Source organism: Dreissena polymorpha, chromosome 6 (genome assembly GCF_020536995.1).
Source record: "Dreissena polymorpha isolate Duluth1 chromosome 6, UMN_Dpol_1.0, whole genome shotgun sequence".
Taxonomy (NCBI): domain Eukaryota; kingdom Metazoa; phylum Mollusca; class Bivalvia; order Myida; family Dreissenidae; genus Dreissena; species Dreissena polymorpha.
The window spans coordinates 53,028,262-53,045,559 of record NC_068360.1 but is presented as its reverse complement, the minus strand read 5'-3'; the positions used below and the strand labels follow the sequence as shown (position 1 = coordinate 53,045,559).

At 37.3% G+C, this 17,298-nt stretch overlaps 1 protein-coding gene across 2 annotated transcripts; it reads left to right on the top strand.

Moving 5' to 3' along the window:
- The first annotated feature begins 320 nt into the window (after positions 1 to 320).
- Positions 321 to 3,468, top strand: LOC127835234 (kelch-like protein 24). 2 transcript variants are annotated; one of them, XM_052361559.1, is made up of 2 exons: positions 321 to 441; positions 1,495 to 3,468. In XM_052361559.1, exon 2 carries the CDS (start codon positions 1,546 to 1,548, stop codon positions 3,304 to 3,306), a length of 1,761 nt encoding a protein of 586 aa, XP_052217519.1. In that variant the 5' UTR covers positions 321 to 441; positions 1,495 to 1,545; the 3' UTR covers positions 3,307 to 3,468. The 2 variants fall into 2 exon arrangements, with proteins under 2 accessions (XP_052217519.1, XP_052217518.1); XM_052361558.1 differs by having other exon boundaries at positions 411 to 502; positions 1,495 to 3,467.
- The last annotated feature ends 13,830 nt before the right edge of the window (positions 3,469 to 17,298 follow it).

Here is a 17,298-nt window from a genome sequence, read left to right as displayed (position 1 = left end):
AAAAGAAGTCTCTTCGAAAAGAAAAATCGATTGAGCCGAAAAGTGTCCTCCTGGATAAGCCTGTGTGGACTGCATAGGCTAATCTGGGACGACACTTACGAACACACAGTTGTCCTAGAACGAGGCTCGTAAATGTGTCTGAGAAGCCCCCAGGATCAGAGACCTATATAAACTTCTTAGTTAAGGTCCATCTCAGGGTCAATCTTTGATGACCCATGAGTTCTGGCGCAGTGTGTAACCTATGGAACGCTCATTAGTGATTGCCTTGTGCGTTCTTTCATTGTATTTATTCGGCCCTGTGCTTAACTGTATGACGATACCTTGGGTAATCCGATGTACAGAGGATGGGCCTCGTTAATGTACAATTAACCAATGAAAACCGTTGTTACAAAACGATTAGTTGCAGTTGACAGGAGCTTAGAAATGACATACATCGCATATGTAAGCCTAAGGACTTTTTATCAATTAAAACCGGCGAAGCTCATGCCTGTATGATAAAAATGTAAGACGTTATCCTATTTATTGTCAAAAATGTATACTTACTACCAAATATGTCTAAAAATCTATCAACAAGTCGCAAATTATTTTAGTTCTCTTCAAGGACTGTTTTCGTACCCACCATGTGTCGTAATCAGCGTAATATAATGTGTACATCTGTATGATTTTGACGTCAGTTTTCTTTTACCGTTGAGTACCTGGGTATCAAAAATACTTTCAATGTCCACATACATATATATTAAATAAAGATTTTTGATTCACGTATCAATATCGATTGTATCAAAATATTTTATGGATATATACAGTAGTGAATGAATTTGATTATCAATTTAATGTATATATTTATTGTTACAAACATGCTTCAGAGTTAATGCCAACATGTTTTTTTCAACATGCTAACACAACATTTAATTGAAATTCAGTTAAAAGTGTGCATGACACAAATAACTTATATTGAAACTTTACACATCTTGTTTAGATCATCATGCAAGGTGACCCATCCTGACTGCCACGCAATTTAGTAGAATTTTGCCATTATTGAACTTTGTGTGTAACAACCCCTATCTCTAGCTGACATGATGACCTAGCATAGAGTTGCATTCAGGGGCCAGTTAGTGTGAGGTCACTATGGCTGATATTAGATTAAAAGTTTGTGTTCTATATGTATAGTTAGTTTAAACCTATTTATTTTAGCTCAATTGCATAGAAAGCCAAAGGCTTATTTGAAACGCTCTCGAGTCCGTTTCCTGGGACTAGATCCAGTACTTGGTGTCTTTGGGGGAAAACTAAAGAATGCTCCCACAGTGGGGATCGAACCCGTGACCTCCCGATCGCTAGGCGGACACCATATCCACTACACCACATGCAGTCACTGTGACTTCATATGTTTAGTAATGCTGGAGATACATTTGGGAGAGATTGCATAAAAATGTGAAATATTGTGAATTTATTTTTAGGGGTGTCATTGAATAGGAACATTTTATTTTAAAATTTTAGGTTATTCATCAGCTGACCCTTTCTTTCTAATAACAACTGGCTGCCTTCAAAATGGCAGGAATGCGATGCCAGAGGAAAGTGGATGGCAACTACGTGCTTCAAGAAATTAGTTATGGCATTGATCTTTTGAAAAACCTGAATGAAATGCGCATCAAACGCCTATTCACTGACACAGTTCTTTGCCTTGGTCAGGAAGAATTTCCATGCCATAAAAATATACTCTCAGCAAGCAGTCCCTACTTTCAAGCCATGTTCACAAACGATCTAAGAGAAAACAGAGACATGCGAGTCCATTTCGACGATATTTCACCGTGGACTTTCAAAAGAATAATTGACTATGTCTATACCGGTAAACTAGAGATCTCAACTGACAATGCTCAAGAAATGCTAGCTGCTGGCTGTAGATTTCAGTACCCTGCCATTGTAGATGCTTGTTGTGATTTCCTTCAAAGTGAACTCCATCCATCAAATTGTCTCGGAATTCACTTATTCGCCCAAGTTCATTCCTGTAAGAGTCTAGAGGACAGTTCATCCAAATATGCTCTTGACAATTTTTCACAATTAGTTCAGTATGATGAATTTTTAGAGCTTTCGTACGAACAACTTCTAGCATTTGTTGCTAGTGACTTGATTGAGGTTAGAAATGAAGAGACTGTATACAATGCTGTGATGCGCTGGATCAAGTTTGACGTTGACGAACGAAAACAATATGTATTACAGTTTCTTCAAGAAGTGAGACTGCCTGTGATGAACATCAATAACTTGAGAAGCATGGAGAATGAGCCATTGATTAAAAACTGTGAGGAATGCCTTAAACTTGTTTTAGAGGCACAGGTGAAGCACGAGACAATCCATGACAGATATGGACGTCGGCGGCGAAGCATGCAGGATACCCAGTTCCACCCTCGTCCCTCCACAATAGCAAAAGAGGTATTAGTAGTTGTAGGTGGAATAAATGGATATGTAACGAGAACCGTAGAAATGTTCGATCCCCAGAAGGATACTTGGAGTTCACTGCCAGACTTGCCCAGACCCGTGACGTGGTTCAGTGTGTCAGCTGTTGTGAACTGTATCATTGTGGCTGGCGGCATTTTGGACGGCAGGATTATTGACAGTGTCTGGAAGTTTGACACTAGGGGAAGAGAGTGGCATGAGATCTCCCACATGACCCAACCGCGAGCCAAACATTCATCTGCCGTTCTGTACGATAGGCTGTATATTTTTGGTGGAGTGACGTTTACCGCAAATTTCGACATGGTCGACCAAGGTTGTATAGAATGCTTTGACCCTGCCAAGAATCAGTGGACAGTAGTTGGTCATTCCTTGTTTCCTAGAACTCTATCAAAGATCGTACCTATCGGGAATCTCCTTGTCGAAGTAGGGGGATTGCAGGGTGACGCCAAGGTGAACACTATGGTGTGTTATGAAGGCTCAGTGGAAAACATTGCTGTGAAGCCCCTTAGAGAGCACTTCATCTTGCCAGAACCTATCCAGTTTGCCCAAATGGTAGTTTTCGGTGGGGTGTTCTATATCATATGGGAGGATACTAAACGCGTGATAACACTTGATCCGGAGAAGCGTACATTCCAGAGGCTGCCTGATCTGAACTTCAGGCATAAAAATAGCGGAGCGACTGTTCTGAAAGACAAGATATACGTAATTGGAGGGATGACAGAGGCTGTGGGGGCGACAGACTCACACGCCTGTTCTGTTGTGGAGTGTTTCGACCCTGAGACCAAGACGTGGACCATTGAGGAGAAGGCGATGTTGGAGGCCAGGGCTTGTCATGGCTGTGTTACAGTTAACATGTGATACTTAGTATTTCAAGCGAGCCTTGCTCTGGGAACAACTGGGTTTAACCCTTTACCACTTAGATACATATTCGACACATTTGTAGTCCCTTAGAAAGTTAAATTTAATTAAAGACCTTTCTTACTAGATTCAATTTTGAAGTCTTCATTTCCAACTCTAAAATACTGATGAGCAGCAAACAGTATAAAAGCTGAATAGACTGCGAGTTACTCGCAGGCTGTTCTTGTTTTATGCTGTTTGCACATAGCCATGTTCACTTAGCTTCTGAGTGGGAAAGGGTTAATGCAAGTGCGTGTAGCTTCGTCCCAGATAAGCCTGTGTAGACTGCACATGAACACTAGAAACAGGGACCTATACAAACATTTGTTTGTATAGGTCCCTGCTAGAAAGGACACTTTCCACTTTATGGATTTGTTTTGTTTAAAGGAAGTCTCAAAGCGTTGTCCCTGATTAGTCTGTGCAGACTACAGTAAAACAGGCTAATCTGGGACGACACTTTACGCACTTGCATTTAGCCCAGTATTCATGGAGTGTGGCTCTCAATTATTTAAAGTGTTCAAAATCATCCATATTGGCATTGTTTTGTTTTGCTATGTTTATAACCAGTTTGTACCGCATTGTGATAATTGTTTGTATCTTTTATGTTTAAGGTATAAGGATGAATGTTGCTTTCTTTAGTTATATTTTCAGCATTATGGCTAAAAAAAGATCGAATCCAATAATCGGAGGGTGCTTATTTAAGAAATGCATAGATCTTCACTGTAAAAAAAGCTTTATTGTGCACTTTTTGAATTTTTGTGTGTGCAGGATTTATTGTTTTCACACATAAGTCACACCTAATGATTTTGTTCACATTTGGCATCATTTGCATTCAACACCAAAAGCCATTCAACATTTGAGAAGCGTTCTGAGAACGGGACTTAATGACTTTAAAAAAACATGCTTTATGGAAAGTCAGATGTTCTGCGTTGTACATAGAATCAGATTTTACAGAGAGAAAACAGAGACATGTGTGTGCATTTGGACAATATTTCACATTTGACGTACAAGTGAACCGCTGTCTATACCGGTAAACTAGAGATCTCAAATGTCGCAGAAGTCCCAAAACCAGCCACTAGGTCTGGTAAACTCTTTATTTTTTGACTGGTCTAAATTCCAATTGACTGGCAAGTAAACTACAAACAAGTTATTTGAATTCAATACCAGCGATAAGGTTTATTCCTGGACCTCGTGCAGTTTTTTTGTCTTGGTCCGAGGGCTCACAGGATTTCGCTGAGACTGAGATTAGCGAACACTGTCCTATTGTTTTTTCGTATATATTCGGTTATGAGCAGTTTATTTAATTATCTGGTCAGTGGCTAATTAATACTGACAAGTCTATAAAAATTTAATTGAGCTTAATGTGAAAGAAAGTGTTGTCCCAGATAAGTCTTTGCAGTCTGCAAAGGCTAATCAGGGAAGACACTTCGCCTTATCTGGATTTTTGCTAAGAAGAGACTCCCTTTAAAAAAACACAATACAAGCGCAAAGTTTCATCCCTGATTAGTCTGTGTAGACTGCATCGGTATTCACAGAGTGTGAGACTGCATCGGTATTCACAGAGTGTGAAACTGCATCGGTATTCACAGAGTGTGAGACTGCATCGGTATTCACAGAGTGTGAGACTGCACCGGTATTCACAGAGTGTGAGACTGCACCAGTATTCACAGAGTGTGGCTCATGTTTGTAAAGAGATCATCTAAAACCTTTTCATGTTGTTTTTTTCACCATTTTTGGAATTGGAAAAACACCGTCGTTTTGACTATAATGGGTAAACTAGTGTTGTTGTTTTTTGCTCACAAGTACATACTAAATGATTAAGAATAAAAGTGTTTTCAATATTAAAGTAACTAAGGTTCAACTTATTGTGCTGGATTGGAGTTGAACTTAAAGGGGCCTTTTCACAGATGTTGGCACGTTTTGAAGTTTGTCATTAAATGCTTTATATTGATTAATGTAAACATTGGATCTAAAAAGCTCCAGTAAAAAAACAAGAATTCAATCAAAAAAAGAAAATACAAAGTAACCGTCAACTGGGCTAGAACCACTGACTCCTGGAGTAAATGTCTACCGCTTAGACCAATCGGCCATCCGAGCTCATATAGTGAGATATGTATTTTATACTTTATATAAGTAATCCTCGTATTATCACGAAATATAACGACAACAACAGAACTCTTCAAATTATTCAAGTGTTTCGCGTAGCAACGCTTTATAATTTTCAGGTTTTTAAATCCTCAAAAGATGCATATACAGCTAATAGATATTTTTTGGCATGGTAAATGTTTAGTATTACTGTTTCCACACAAATATCATAACTAAAACGAAAATTTGCGAATATTAATCCTTAACCACTGACATACATATTTTCACGCCTTTGTAGTGCCTTAGAAAATTAAATTTAATTAAAGACCTTTCTTACTATATTCAAATTTTAAAGTCTTAATTTCCAACCCTTAGATACTGAAGAACAGCATAAAACCTGAACAGACTGCGAGTTAATCGCAGGCTGTTCTGGTTTTAGGCTGTTTGCACATAGCCATTTTCACTTTGCTTTTTAGTGGGAAAGGGTTTAACAACTTTTTATGTCCCCCACCACTGTCTGTTGGTTTGTTGGTTGGTTTGTTTGGGCAAACTTTAACATTCGCCATAACTTTTGCAATATTGAAGATAGCAACTTCATATTTGGCATGCATGTGTATCTCATATAGCTGCACATGTTGAGTGGTGAAAGGTCAAGGTCAAGATCATCCTTCAAGGTCAAAGGTCAAATATATGGGTCAAAATCGCTCATTTAATGTACACTTTTGCAATATTGAAGATAGCAACTTGATATTTGTTATGCATTTGTATCTCATGGAGCTGCACATTTTGAGTGGTGAAAGGTCACGGTCATCCTTCAAGGTCAATGGTCAAATATATGGGGACATAGTGTTTCACAAACACATTGCTTGTTTTAATTTTGTCACTTTAACAAAATGGAAAAGGCCTCTTTAACATTGAGATTTTTTTAGAAACATTCGATTGGGAATTTTTAGGTCCCATTTGGATAAAAGAAATTCCAATGTGAAGGGGGACCATAAAACAGCCCCAAATTTTGGCAATGGCTGTTCTATCACAAAATTCATAACATATGGATATAAACTCCATTTTCTTCGTTTTTATACCCCCACAAACAAAGTTTAGTGTGGTAAATAGGAGTGAACTAATGTCGGTCGGTCCGCCAGTCTGTCGGTCTGTATTAAGTGACCGCTCTCTATTTCAAGTTGTTTTCATCCGATCTTCACCAAACTTGGTCAGAAGTTGTATCTAGATGATGTCTAGGTCAAGTTTGAATATGGGTCATGCCGGGTCAAAAACTAGGTCACGGGGTCACTTAGTGCGTTTTAAACATTTAGAATGGTGTCCCCTCTCTTATTGAAGTAGTATACTTCTAATCTTCACCAAACTTGGTCAGAAGTTTTATCTAGATGATCTTAAGGCCAAGTTCGAACATGTGCCTTGCCGGGTCAAAAACTAGGTCACGGGGACACTTAGTGCGTTTTAAACATTGAAAATGGTGTCTGCTCTCTAATTCAAGTACTTTTCATCCGATCTTCTCCTTGGTCAGAAGTTTTATCTAGATGATCTTAAAGCCAAGTTCTTAAGGCCAAGTTCGATCATGGGCCTTGCCAGGTCAAAAACAAGGTCACGGGGTCACTTTGATTAATGCGTTTTAAACATTGAGTATGGTGTCTGCTCTCTAATTCAAGTAGTTTCCATCTGAGCTTCACCAAACTTGGTCAGAAGTTGTATCTAGATGATGGCTAGGCCAGGTTCGAACATGGGTCATGGCAGGTCAAAAACTAGGACACAGGGTCACTTAGTGCGCTTTAAACATTGAGCACGGTGTCCGCTGTTTTTTGTGAAGACAACATGCAAAATATTCTGTGTCAATGCGGCGGTGGGGGTATTCGTCACATCTGTGACAAAGGTCTAGTTATATTTGCTTTTTTGTTTATGAAATTAATTTTCAATCCCGTGGATCTGGTATTGTTTTTAGCCGGATTTTTTTCGAAAAAATCTCGGCTTATAGATTGATGTTGTCGGGCGGGCGGGGGGGGCGGGCGGGCGGGCGGGGTGGCGGCGTGCTCGAAAATGTTAAAGTTCTTATTTCATGGTATAACTTTGGTATGCTTGGACCTAGAGTCTTCAAACTTGACATGAAGGTTGGCCAGGATTAACAGATGACCACTGGTCATTTCAAGGTCATTCATTTGAAGGTCAAGGTCACTGTGACCTTCAATATAAAAAATGTTAAAAGTTGTTATAACTTTGGTATGCTTGGACCTAGAGTCTTGAAACTTGACATGAAGGTTGGCCATAACTAGTTAGTAACCACTGGTCATTTCAAGGTCATTCATTTGAAGGTCAAGGTCACTGTGACCTTGAATGTAAAAATGTTAAAGTTCTTATTTCATGGTATAACTTTGGTATGCTTGGACCTAGAGTCTTCAAACTTGACATGAAGGTTGGCCAGGATTAACAGATGACCACTGGTCATTTCAAGGTCATTCATTTGAAGGTGAAGGTCACTGTGACCTTCAATATAAAAATGTTAAAGTTGTTATAACTTTGGTATGCTTGGACCTAGAGTCTTGAAACTTGACATGAAGGTTGGCCAGAACTAGTAAGTAACCACTGGACATTTCAAGGTCATTCATTTGAAGGTCAAGGTCACTGTGACCTTGAATGTAAAAATGTTAAAGTTGTTATAACTTTGGTATGCTTGGACCTAGAGTCTTGAAACTTGACATGAAGGTTGGCCAGAACTAGTAAGTAACCACTGGACATTTCAAGGTCATTCATTTGAAGGTCAAGGTCACTGTGACCTTGAATGTAAAAATGTTAAAGTTCTTATTTCATGTTATAACTTTGGTATGCTTGTACCTAGAGTCTTCAAACTTGAAATAAAGATTGGCCAGTACTAGAAGATGACCACTGGTCATTTCAATGTCATTCATTTGAAGGTCAAGGTCACTGTGACCTTAAATGTTAAAATGTTAAAATTGTTATAACTTTGGTATGCTTGGACATAGAGTCTTCAAACTTGACATGAAGGTTTGCAAGCACACTTAGATGACCACTGGTCATTTCAAGGTCATTCATTCTAAGGTCAAGGTCACTGTGACCTTGAATGTAAAAATGTTAAAGTTCTTATAACTTTGGTAGGTAAAAATGTTAAAGTTCTTATTCCATGTTATAACTTTGGTATGCTTGTACCTAGAGTCTTCAAACTTGACATAAAGGTTGGCCAGTACTAGAAGATCACCACTGCTCATTTCAATGTCATTCATTTGAAGGTCAAGGTCACTGTGACCTTCAATGTTAAAATTGTTATAACTTTGGTATGCTTGGACCTAGAATCTCAAACTTGACGTAAAGGTTTGCAAGCACACTTACATGACCACTGGTCATTTCAAGGTCATTCATTTGAAGGTCGAGGTCACTGTGACCTTGGATGTAAATATGTTAAAGTTGTTAATACTTTGGTATGCTTAGACCTAGAGTCTTCAAACTTGATATGAAGGTTGGCCAGAACTAGTAGATGACCACTGGTCATTTTAAGGTCAAGGTCACCGTGACCTTGAATGTAAAAATGTTAAAAAATAAAAAAATTGAGATCAAACTTTCCTAATTGTCAATTCAAGTTCATATTTGTGACCTTAAATGTTATTGTTGTTCATGTATATGCATGCATTCAAAACATAACACAAGGTTTGCTCATGCCTTGAAAAGTACTTACATTTCATTTTGACCTTTGAACAATATTTCAGTAATTTAAGTATTGCATTGACAAAAACACGAAAGGTACTTTCCTGTCATTTAAATCAAAAATCCGGCTTCCATGCGGTCATCTCCGACCGCGGAACTCTTGTCAATGAATTTGTACTTCATTTACTATCACAGGTGATAAATTGATTTATTTATATCGCAACTTGCCAATCGTTGCCTGGATTTCACTTATATTTATTGGAATGAACATGAAATATGCATATTTAAATGTTTATAATAATCTTTGAAAGCAGGATCATTAAGAGTATAAGCAGTATTCATTGCCATATCATCTAATATGCTGATTCCAAATTCTCGACAATCATAATTAGAAATAAGCTGCATTGAATAATTATATCCCCACAAATGAAGTTTAGGGGGGTATATAGGAGTGAGCTTGTCTGTCGGTCGGTCTGTCTGTCGGTCCGTATTAAGTGTCCGCTCTCTAATTCAAGTTGTTTTCATCTTCACCAAACTTGGTCAGATGTTGTATCTAGATGATGTCTAGGTCAAGTTCCAATATGGGTCATGCCGAGTCAAAATTTAGGTCACGGGGTCACTTAGTTTAGTGCTTTTGAACATTGAGCATAGTGTCCGCTCTCTAATTCAAGTAGTTTTCATCAGAGCTTCACCAAACTTGGTCAGAAGATGTATCTAGATGATGTCTAGGCCAAGTTCGAACATGGGCCAAATGCCGCCATGGCAGGTTAAAAACTAGGTCACAGGGTCACTTAGTGCGTTTTAAACATTTTTTAAAACTGTTTTCTGTGAAGACAACATGCAAAATATTCTGTGTCAATGCGGCATGTGGGGGTATTCGTCACGTCTGTGACAAAGCTCTAGTTATTTCTGTTTTAAGTTAGCCATTATAATATTAAAATGTACCCGCTGAATATTTAAGTCAATATAGTGTTGGTAGATATTGGTAAATATAACTGGATTCCGTTATGTTAGTGGATCCATGTATGTTATAATACCATTTTTTCATTCTATATACAATGTTTTATACATACATGTACCATCCACAGCGATTGTTTTTGCCCAATCATGTACCGGAACCAGCCCAATTGGGAAAGATGTGCGCAAAAAACGCTGAAACTGGGAAGTTTGCATCATGCAGTCTTCATATTGGGAAATTGTTTTTTTTTATTTTTTTTTAAATTGATAACTAAGTGTTGTCAAGTGATGTTCAAGCCATAGACCTGCATAGGAAAACTAACTACATGTTATATCTAATTAATAAAAAATATTATTATTTTTTGGAAACCTTCAATTGGGAATTTTTGACAGCAAATGGGAAATTTGTAGATTTTCCTAATTGGGAAAGTGCCATTGTCTGGTACTTTATAAAGAAGGAAAAAAATCGCTGATCCGTTATATCTTTTGACAGTATTCATTCTTGTAAAGTATTTTCCCCATGTACCGTGTGTATGTCACAGAATGTTAATGCTTTAAGCTTTAAAAAATTAAGAAACATATTGTGTAGGGTGGAACGTAAGCTTGCTGTACAGATCTGAATATTATCAACTATAATATTATATAAATTTTGGAGAGAATTATCAATTGATTTTTTTTAATCAACCTGTCATGGATATTTGATTTCCCTTTTTGTCTGTGTTTACTGAGAAACCATATAAATTGTTGAAAACTGCAGTTATTACCTTAAACTTTTTCCTAAACAGATTTTGTGATAATTAAATGTTTGAAAAGTACTGTTCTCAATGTGTCCAAATACCCCAATGTCCAAGTTAGGAGTTATTTTGTTTTATCAAGAGGTGGAATATTATTTTGATGATTCAATTACTATTGAAGGATTTTGTATAACATGCGCCACATTAATGCCATTTTGCAATTAATCTGTTAAAACTGCTATATATTTTGTTTCTGGTAAAAATGGGGGCGTAGAGATATGATAAACTGACAACAGGTCACTTCCCTATTGTTTTGTAGTATACTCGATTCGACACATATAATGAAATGGCCCTGCAAACCTTGCCGTTATTTTATTCTTAGCCTAATGTTATATATTGCTAAACTTTAAGGCAGTAGCCTATTGTTATCTTTATCCATGCTGTGATTCACATGGGACTAGCCATGCAGCTACGGGAACATGTTTACATGTATTACTTTGTTTCAATATTGTCAAATTGTGTATTTGGTGCTGCCGTGCTTTGTATGTTACATAACCACCGTGATGTTGTTTTGTTGTTGTTCTGATAGGTATTTTTCAACATTTAATGTTGTCTTTTCTATTACTGAAACTAAGTTTAAACTATTTGAAGATAAATAACTTAGCAAGACTTGGAGTTTGAAAAGGATCATGTCTAGAATTGTGCTTTAATTTATTTTGCAGTGAAATTAGATCTAAATTATAGTTAATGTTTCTGAATTGAATTGCAGTTTTATGTATTTTGTTTGAACTTTATGCTCTTGACTTTTTGTAGTTATAACATCCTTTCAAAGAGTATAATGGATTTAAAAGCATTAAGTGTTTCCTTTCTAAATGCATTTGTTGTAATTTGAGTTTGTTATTATTGCCCTGCAAACGAAGTTTGATAGAGTTACACTGGACACAACCCCTTGGTTTGTTGGTTGTTGGTCTGTTAACCCTTTGCATGCTGGGAAATTTGTAGTCTGCTAAAATGTTGTCTGCTGAATTTCTAAAATTAGCATTTTCTTCGATTTTTTTCAAAGAATACTATCAGAATAGCAAACAGTTTGGATCCTGATGAGACGCCACGTTCTGTGGTGTCTCATCTGGATCCAAACTGTTTGCAAAGGCCTTCAAAATTCGGTTCCAGCACTGAAAGAGTTAAGGTGCACATCTTTACTTTGTATTGCAAAATAGACTAACTTTTCTCCCTATCAAAATGAAACTTTATACATATGTTGATGATACTATATAGAAGTGCAAGGCATAATAGTCTCGTTTGTTGCGATATTCCTTGCAGAGTTATATACCCTTAAACTTAGGCAAATTTTGGTTTCTTACATCATTGTACATGTGTACTTTCTTGGTGTCAACATGAAACTTCAAAGATATGTTTTTTATATAGAAGTGCAAGACATAATTTTTGTTTGTTTCATGTTCCCTTGACTTAAAGCATATTTTGGATATTAACATCATTATACTTGTGTTACAAATTGGTCTATCACTTTTCCGTGTTTCAATATGAAACTCTAGGAGATATGTTTTTAGGGATTGTGTAGGAGTTGTCTGAGTTATATTCTTATGGGTCAATGCAACTAATTATTTTGTTCAATCATCTTGTCTAGCTGTGGACAAAAATAAAAAACAATACTCAAATATTAAACATAAATCATAAGTCCTATTACAATTTTTGTACAAAAAATTGTGTTGACATGTTTAAAACTTATCAAACTGTCTATTTTTAACTCGCCTAAGCACATAATGCTAATGGTGAGCATTAAGGATGTTAAGATGTTCGTCGTCTGTCAGTGCATGCCTTAGGTACTTGTGTGAGGTGTGTGTGTGTGTTTACTTTTTCTTCTCCCTTGCCCCATAACAGATTTTAACAAAAATTCAAAGGAATAATTCTTGGGTGACCCTCTTTTAAAGTCATATATAAGTCACCAGAGCTAAAATTATATTAAGAAATTGAAAACTTTAAGAACCTTCTTCTCTAAAACCATGGACATGCTTTTAATACTTGGTTTGTAACATTATATGTTGGTTCTCTATCTACAAAGTCTCTTAAAATGCCCCCCCCCCCCCCCCCCCCTCTTGTTAAAAATACCCAGGTCCAGGGGTCACAAGATTTATGTAGACTTATAAAGTAAGTACATTTTGAATTCTTCTCTGATACGCAAGGGTCAGCGGTTAAATATTTGGTGTAGAACACACTATGATGGCCCTCTACCAAGTTTGTTAAAATCAGGCCACTGGGGTCAAAATTGACCCTGCCTTATTGGTTACTCGTTTTGCTTTTGCGGTATGTACAAAGAGAATACTTAAAAAATCTTTTTTGAAACCAAGAGGCCCTAAGTTTTGTAATTTTGCATGTCACTTCTGATAGTGGTTTACTGCAAAGTTTTCTCACATTATGTCCCTTTGGGTCAATACTGACCACACCCAATAGGTCAAATAATTTATATAGACTTACATAGTTAACAACTTCAAAAATCTTCTCTGAAACCAAAAGGGTCAAAGGTTCAATATTTCATGTGTGAAATCTTGTAGTGTTCTCTGAGTTTAATCAAATCACGCTCCTGTGGTCAAAACTAACTGTGCTTCAGGGGTTACATGATTCATATAGGCTTGCATTGTAAAAAATCTGTTCTCTTAACTGCAAGGGTAAAGTGTTCTATGTTTGGGTTGCTACATCTTAGGGTTGTCCTGTTCTAATTTTGTTCAAATAATGCCCCTAGGGTCAAAATTTGCCCCCCCCCCTAGTTTTTTTATATATAAATATAATCAAAACTTATCCAAAAAAATTTTTTATGTGTCTCAGATGAGCGTCCTATGGCCTTTTTGCCCTCTTAAATGTTTGTATTAAAACCTTATTTTGTTCTAATTTTTTCTCATACTGTATCAAATCTGTGTCATACAGAGTAAAAATGTCTTGATAAAAAACACAATTATTATTCAAACTTCACAAAATCTGCACATAATAGTATAGTTGAAACATGTATCAGGTGAGCAACCTAGTGTGACCTAATGTGTATATGTTATCTTGTTTTTGTGTGTGGCCCTATTTGTTGCAGTATAATGTGCCCTTGAATTTTGGCAATGAACTCAATAAATCAAAGTGAAACTTTTGTCTTTTTGTGTGATTAATCTGAAGTAACAAACTACACAATTTGGAGACTAATTTCACAAACAATCAAGTTTTTAACTCGACTATTATATATGAAATATATATAGTGGAGCTATCCTACTCACCCTGGCGTCGGCGTTTCCGTGCCGTTTCCGTTAGCGTGCAAATGTTAAAGTTTTCGTACTACCCCAATTATTTTCATTGTCCCTTGACATATTGCTTTCATATTTTGCATACTTGTTTACCAACATGACCCAAACCTATAAATAAGAGCAGACAACTCTATCAGGCATTTTGTCATAATTATGGCCACTTTTCCACTTAGAATATGCAGCAAATGTTAAAGTTTTCGTACTACCCCATTTATTTTCATTGTCCCTTGACATGTTGCTTTCATATTTTGCATACTTGTTAACCAACATCACCCCAACCTATAAACAAGAGAAGACAACTCTATCAAGCATTTTGTTATAATTATTGCCCCTTTATACTTAGAATATGCATATTTTTGATAAATCTATGTTAAAGTTTGCGTACTACCCCAAATATTTCCTATATCCTTTGACATAATTATTGCTTTTATATGTTGCATACTTGTTTACCAACATGACCCCAACCTATAAACAAAAGCAGACCACTGTATCAAGCATTTTGACATAATTATGGCCCCTTTTACACTTAAATAAATGAACATTTTGCTTAAATTGCCATAACTTCTTGATTTATGATCACATTTTATTATTACTTTGACAAAACAACACTTGCCTGAATACCACAATGGATTTCACCCAAACAATACCCCACGCTCCTACCCAGAATCCCTCCCCCCCCCCAACCTCCCCCCCCAATTTTTTTATTTTTTTTTAATCATCTAATAAATTACCAAATCCCACATTATACCCTCCTCTCACCCCCCTACCCCCCCCCCCCAATTTTTTTTATTATCCCCCGCCAGAGGCGGAGGGATATTGTTTTGGCCTTGTCCGTCCGTCCGGCACTTTTGTGTCCGGAGCCATATCTTGGAAGTTCTTTGGCGGATTTCATTTAAACTTGATATGAGTATATATATGCATAAGAGGATGATGCACCCCAAATGGCATTGTACACCATCTGTTAAAAACAGACTTATGGCCCTTTGTATCTTGAAAAAATGCTTTTTAGTGTCCGGAGCCATATCTTGGAAGTTCTTTGGCGGATTTCATTGAAACTTGGTATGAGTATATATATGCATAAGAAGATGATGCACGCCAAATGGCATTGTACACCATCTGTTAAAAACAGACTTATGGCCCTTTGTATCTTGAAAAATGCTTTTTACTATAGGCACTTTTTTGTCCGGAGCCATATCTTGGAAGTGCTTTGGCGGATTTCATTTAAACTTGGTATGAGTATATATATGCATAAGAGGATGATGCACGCCAAATGGCATTGTACACCATCTGTTAAAAACAGACTTATGGCCCTTTGTATCTTGAAAAAATGCTTTTTACTATAGGCATTTTTGTGTCCGGAGCCATATCTTGGAAGCGCTTTGGGGGATTTCTTTGAAACTTGGTATGAATATATTCCCGCGCCAGAGGCGGAGGGATTTGTTTTGGCGTTGTCCGTCCGTCCGGCTGTCTGTTCGGCACTTTTGTGTCCGGAGCCATATCTTGGAAGTGCTTTGGCGGATTTCATTTAAACTTGATATGAGTATATATATATGCATAAGAGGATGATGCACGCCAAATGGCATTGTACACCATCTGTTTAAAACAGACTTATGGCCTTGTGTATCTTGAAATGTAAACGTTGAATGTTCATCCGTCCAATTTGCACCCATCCTCAATCAAAGCATATGTTGCGGGGGATACCTTGGGCCTTTCAGGCCCTCTTGTTTTTTTCCTTTTTTTTAGCTCACCTGAGCACAACCTGCTCATGGTGAGCTTTTGTGATCTCTTTTTGTCCATCTTCCGTTGTCCGTTGTGCGGCGTCAACATTTGCCTTGTTAACTCTCTAGAGGCCACATTTATTGTCCAATCTTCATAAAAATTGGTCAAAAGATTGGTTTCAATGATATCTTGGATGAGTTTGAAAAATGGTTACGTTTGCTTGAAAAACATGGCTGCCAAGGGGCGGGGAATTTTTCCTTATATGGCTATATATGGCTAAAGTAAAATCTTGTTAACACTCTAGAGGCCACAGTTATTGTCTGATCTTCATAAAACTTGGTCAGAAGATTCATCCCAATAATATCTTGGATGAGTTCTAAAATGATGCCGGTTGGTTGAAAAACATGGCCGCCAGGGGACGGGGCATTTTTCCTTATATGGCTATAGCAAAACCTTGTTAACACTCGAGAGGCCACATCTATTTCCGATCTTCATGAAACATGATCAGAAGATTTGTCCCACTGATATCTTGGATGAGTTCAAAAATGGTAACCTTTGCTTGAAAAACATGGCTGCCAAGGGGCGGGGCATTTTTCCTTAAATGGCTCTATATGGCTATATTAAAATCTTGTTAACACTCTAGAGGCCACATTTATTGTCTGACCTTCATGAAACTTGGTAAGAAAATTCATCTTAATAATATCTTGGACGAGCTCGAAAATGATAACCGTTGGTTGGAAAACATGGCCGCCAGGGGGCAGGGCATTTTTCCTTATATGGCTATAGTAAAACCTTGTTAACACTCTAGAGGCCACATTTATTTTCCGATCTTCATGAAACTTGCTCAGAAGATTTGTCCCGCTGATATCTTTGATGAGTTCAAAAATGGTAACCTTTGCTTGAAAAACATGGCTGCCAAGGGGCGGGGAATTTTTCCTTATATGGCTATAGTAAAACCTTGTTAACACTCTAGAGGTCACAATTATTTTCCGATCATCATGAAACTTGGTCAGAAGATTTGTCCCAATGATATCTTGGATGAGTTCGAAAATGGGTTTGGTTGCTTTAAAAACATGGCCACCAGGGGCGGGCCATTTTTCCTTATATGGCCATATATGGCTATAGTAAAACCTTGTTAACACTCTAGAGGCTACATTTATTGTCCAATCTTCATGAAATTTGGTCAGAAGATTGGTCTCAATGATATCTTGGATGAGTTCGAAAATAATTATGTTTGCTTGAAAAAATTGGCTTCCAAGGGGCGAAGCATTTTTCCTTATATGGCTATTGTAAAATCTTGTTAACACAGAGGCCACATTTACTGTCCGATCTTAATGAAACTTGGTCAGAAGATTCATCCCGATAATATCTTGGATGAGTACAAAAATGATGCCGGTTGGTTGAAAAACATGGCTGCCAGGGGGCAGGGCATTTTTTCTAATATGGCTATAGTAAAACCTTGTTAACACTCTAGAGGCCACATTTATTTT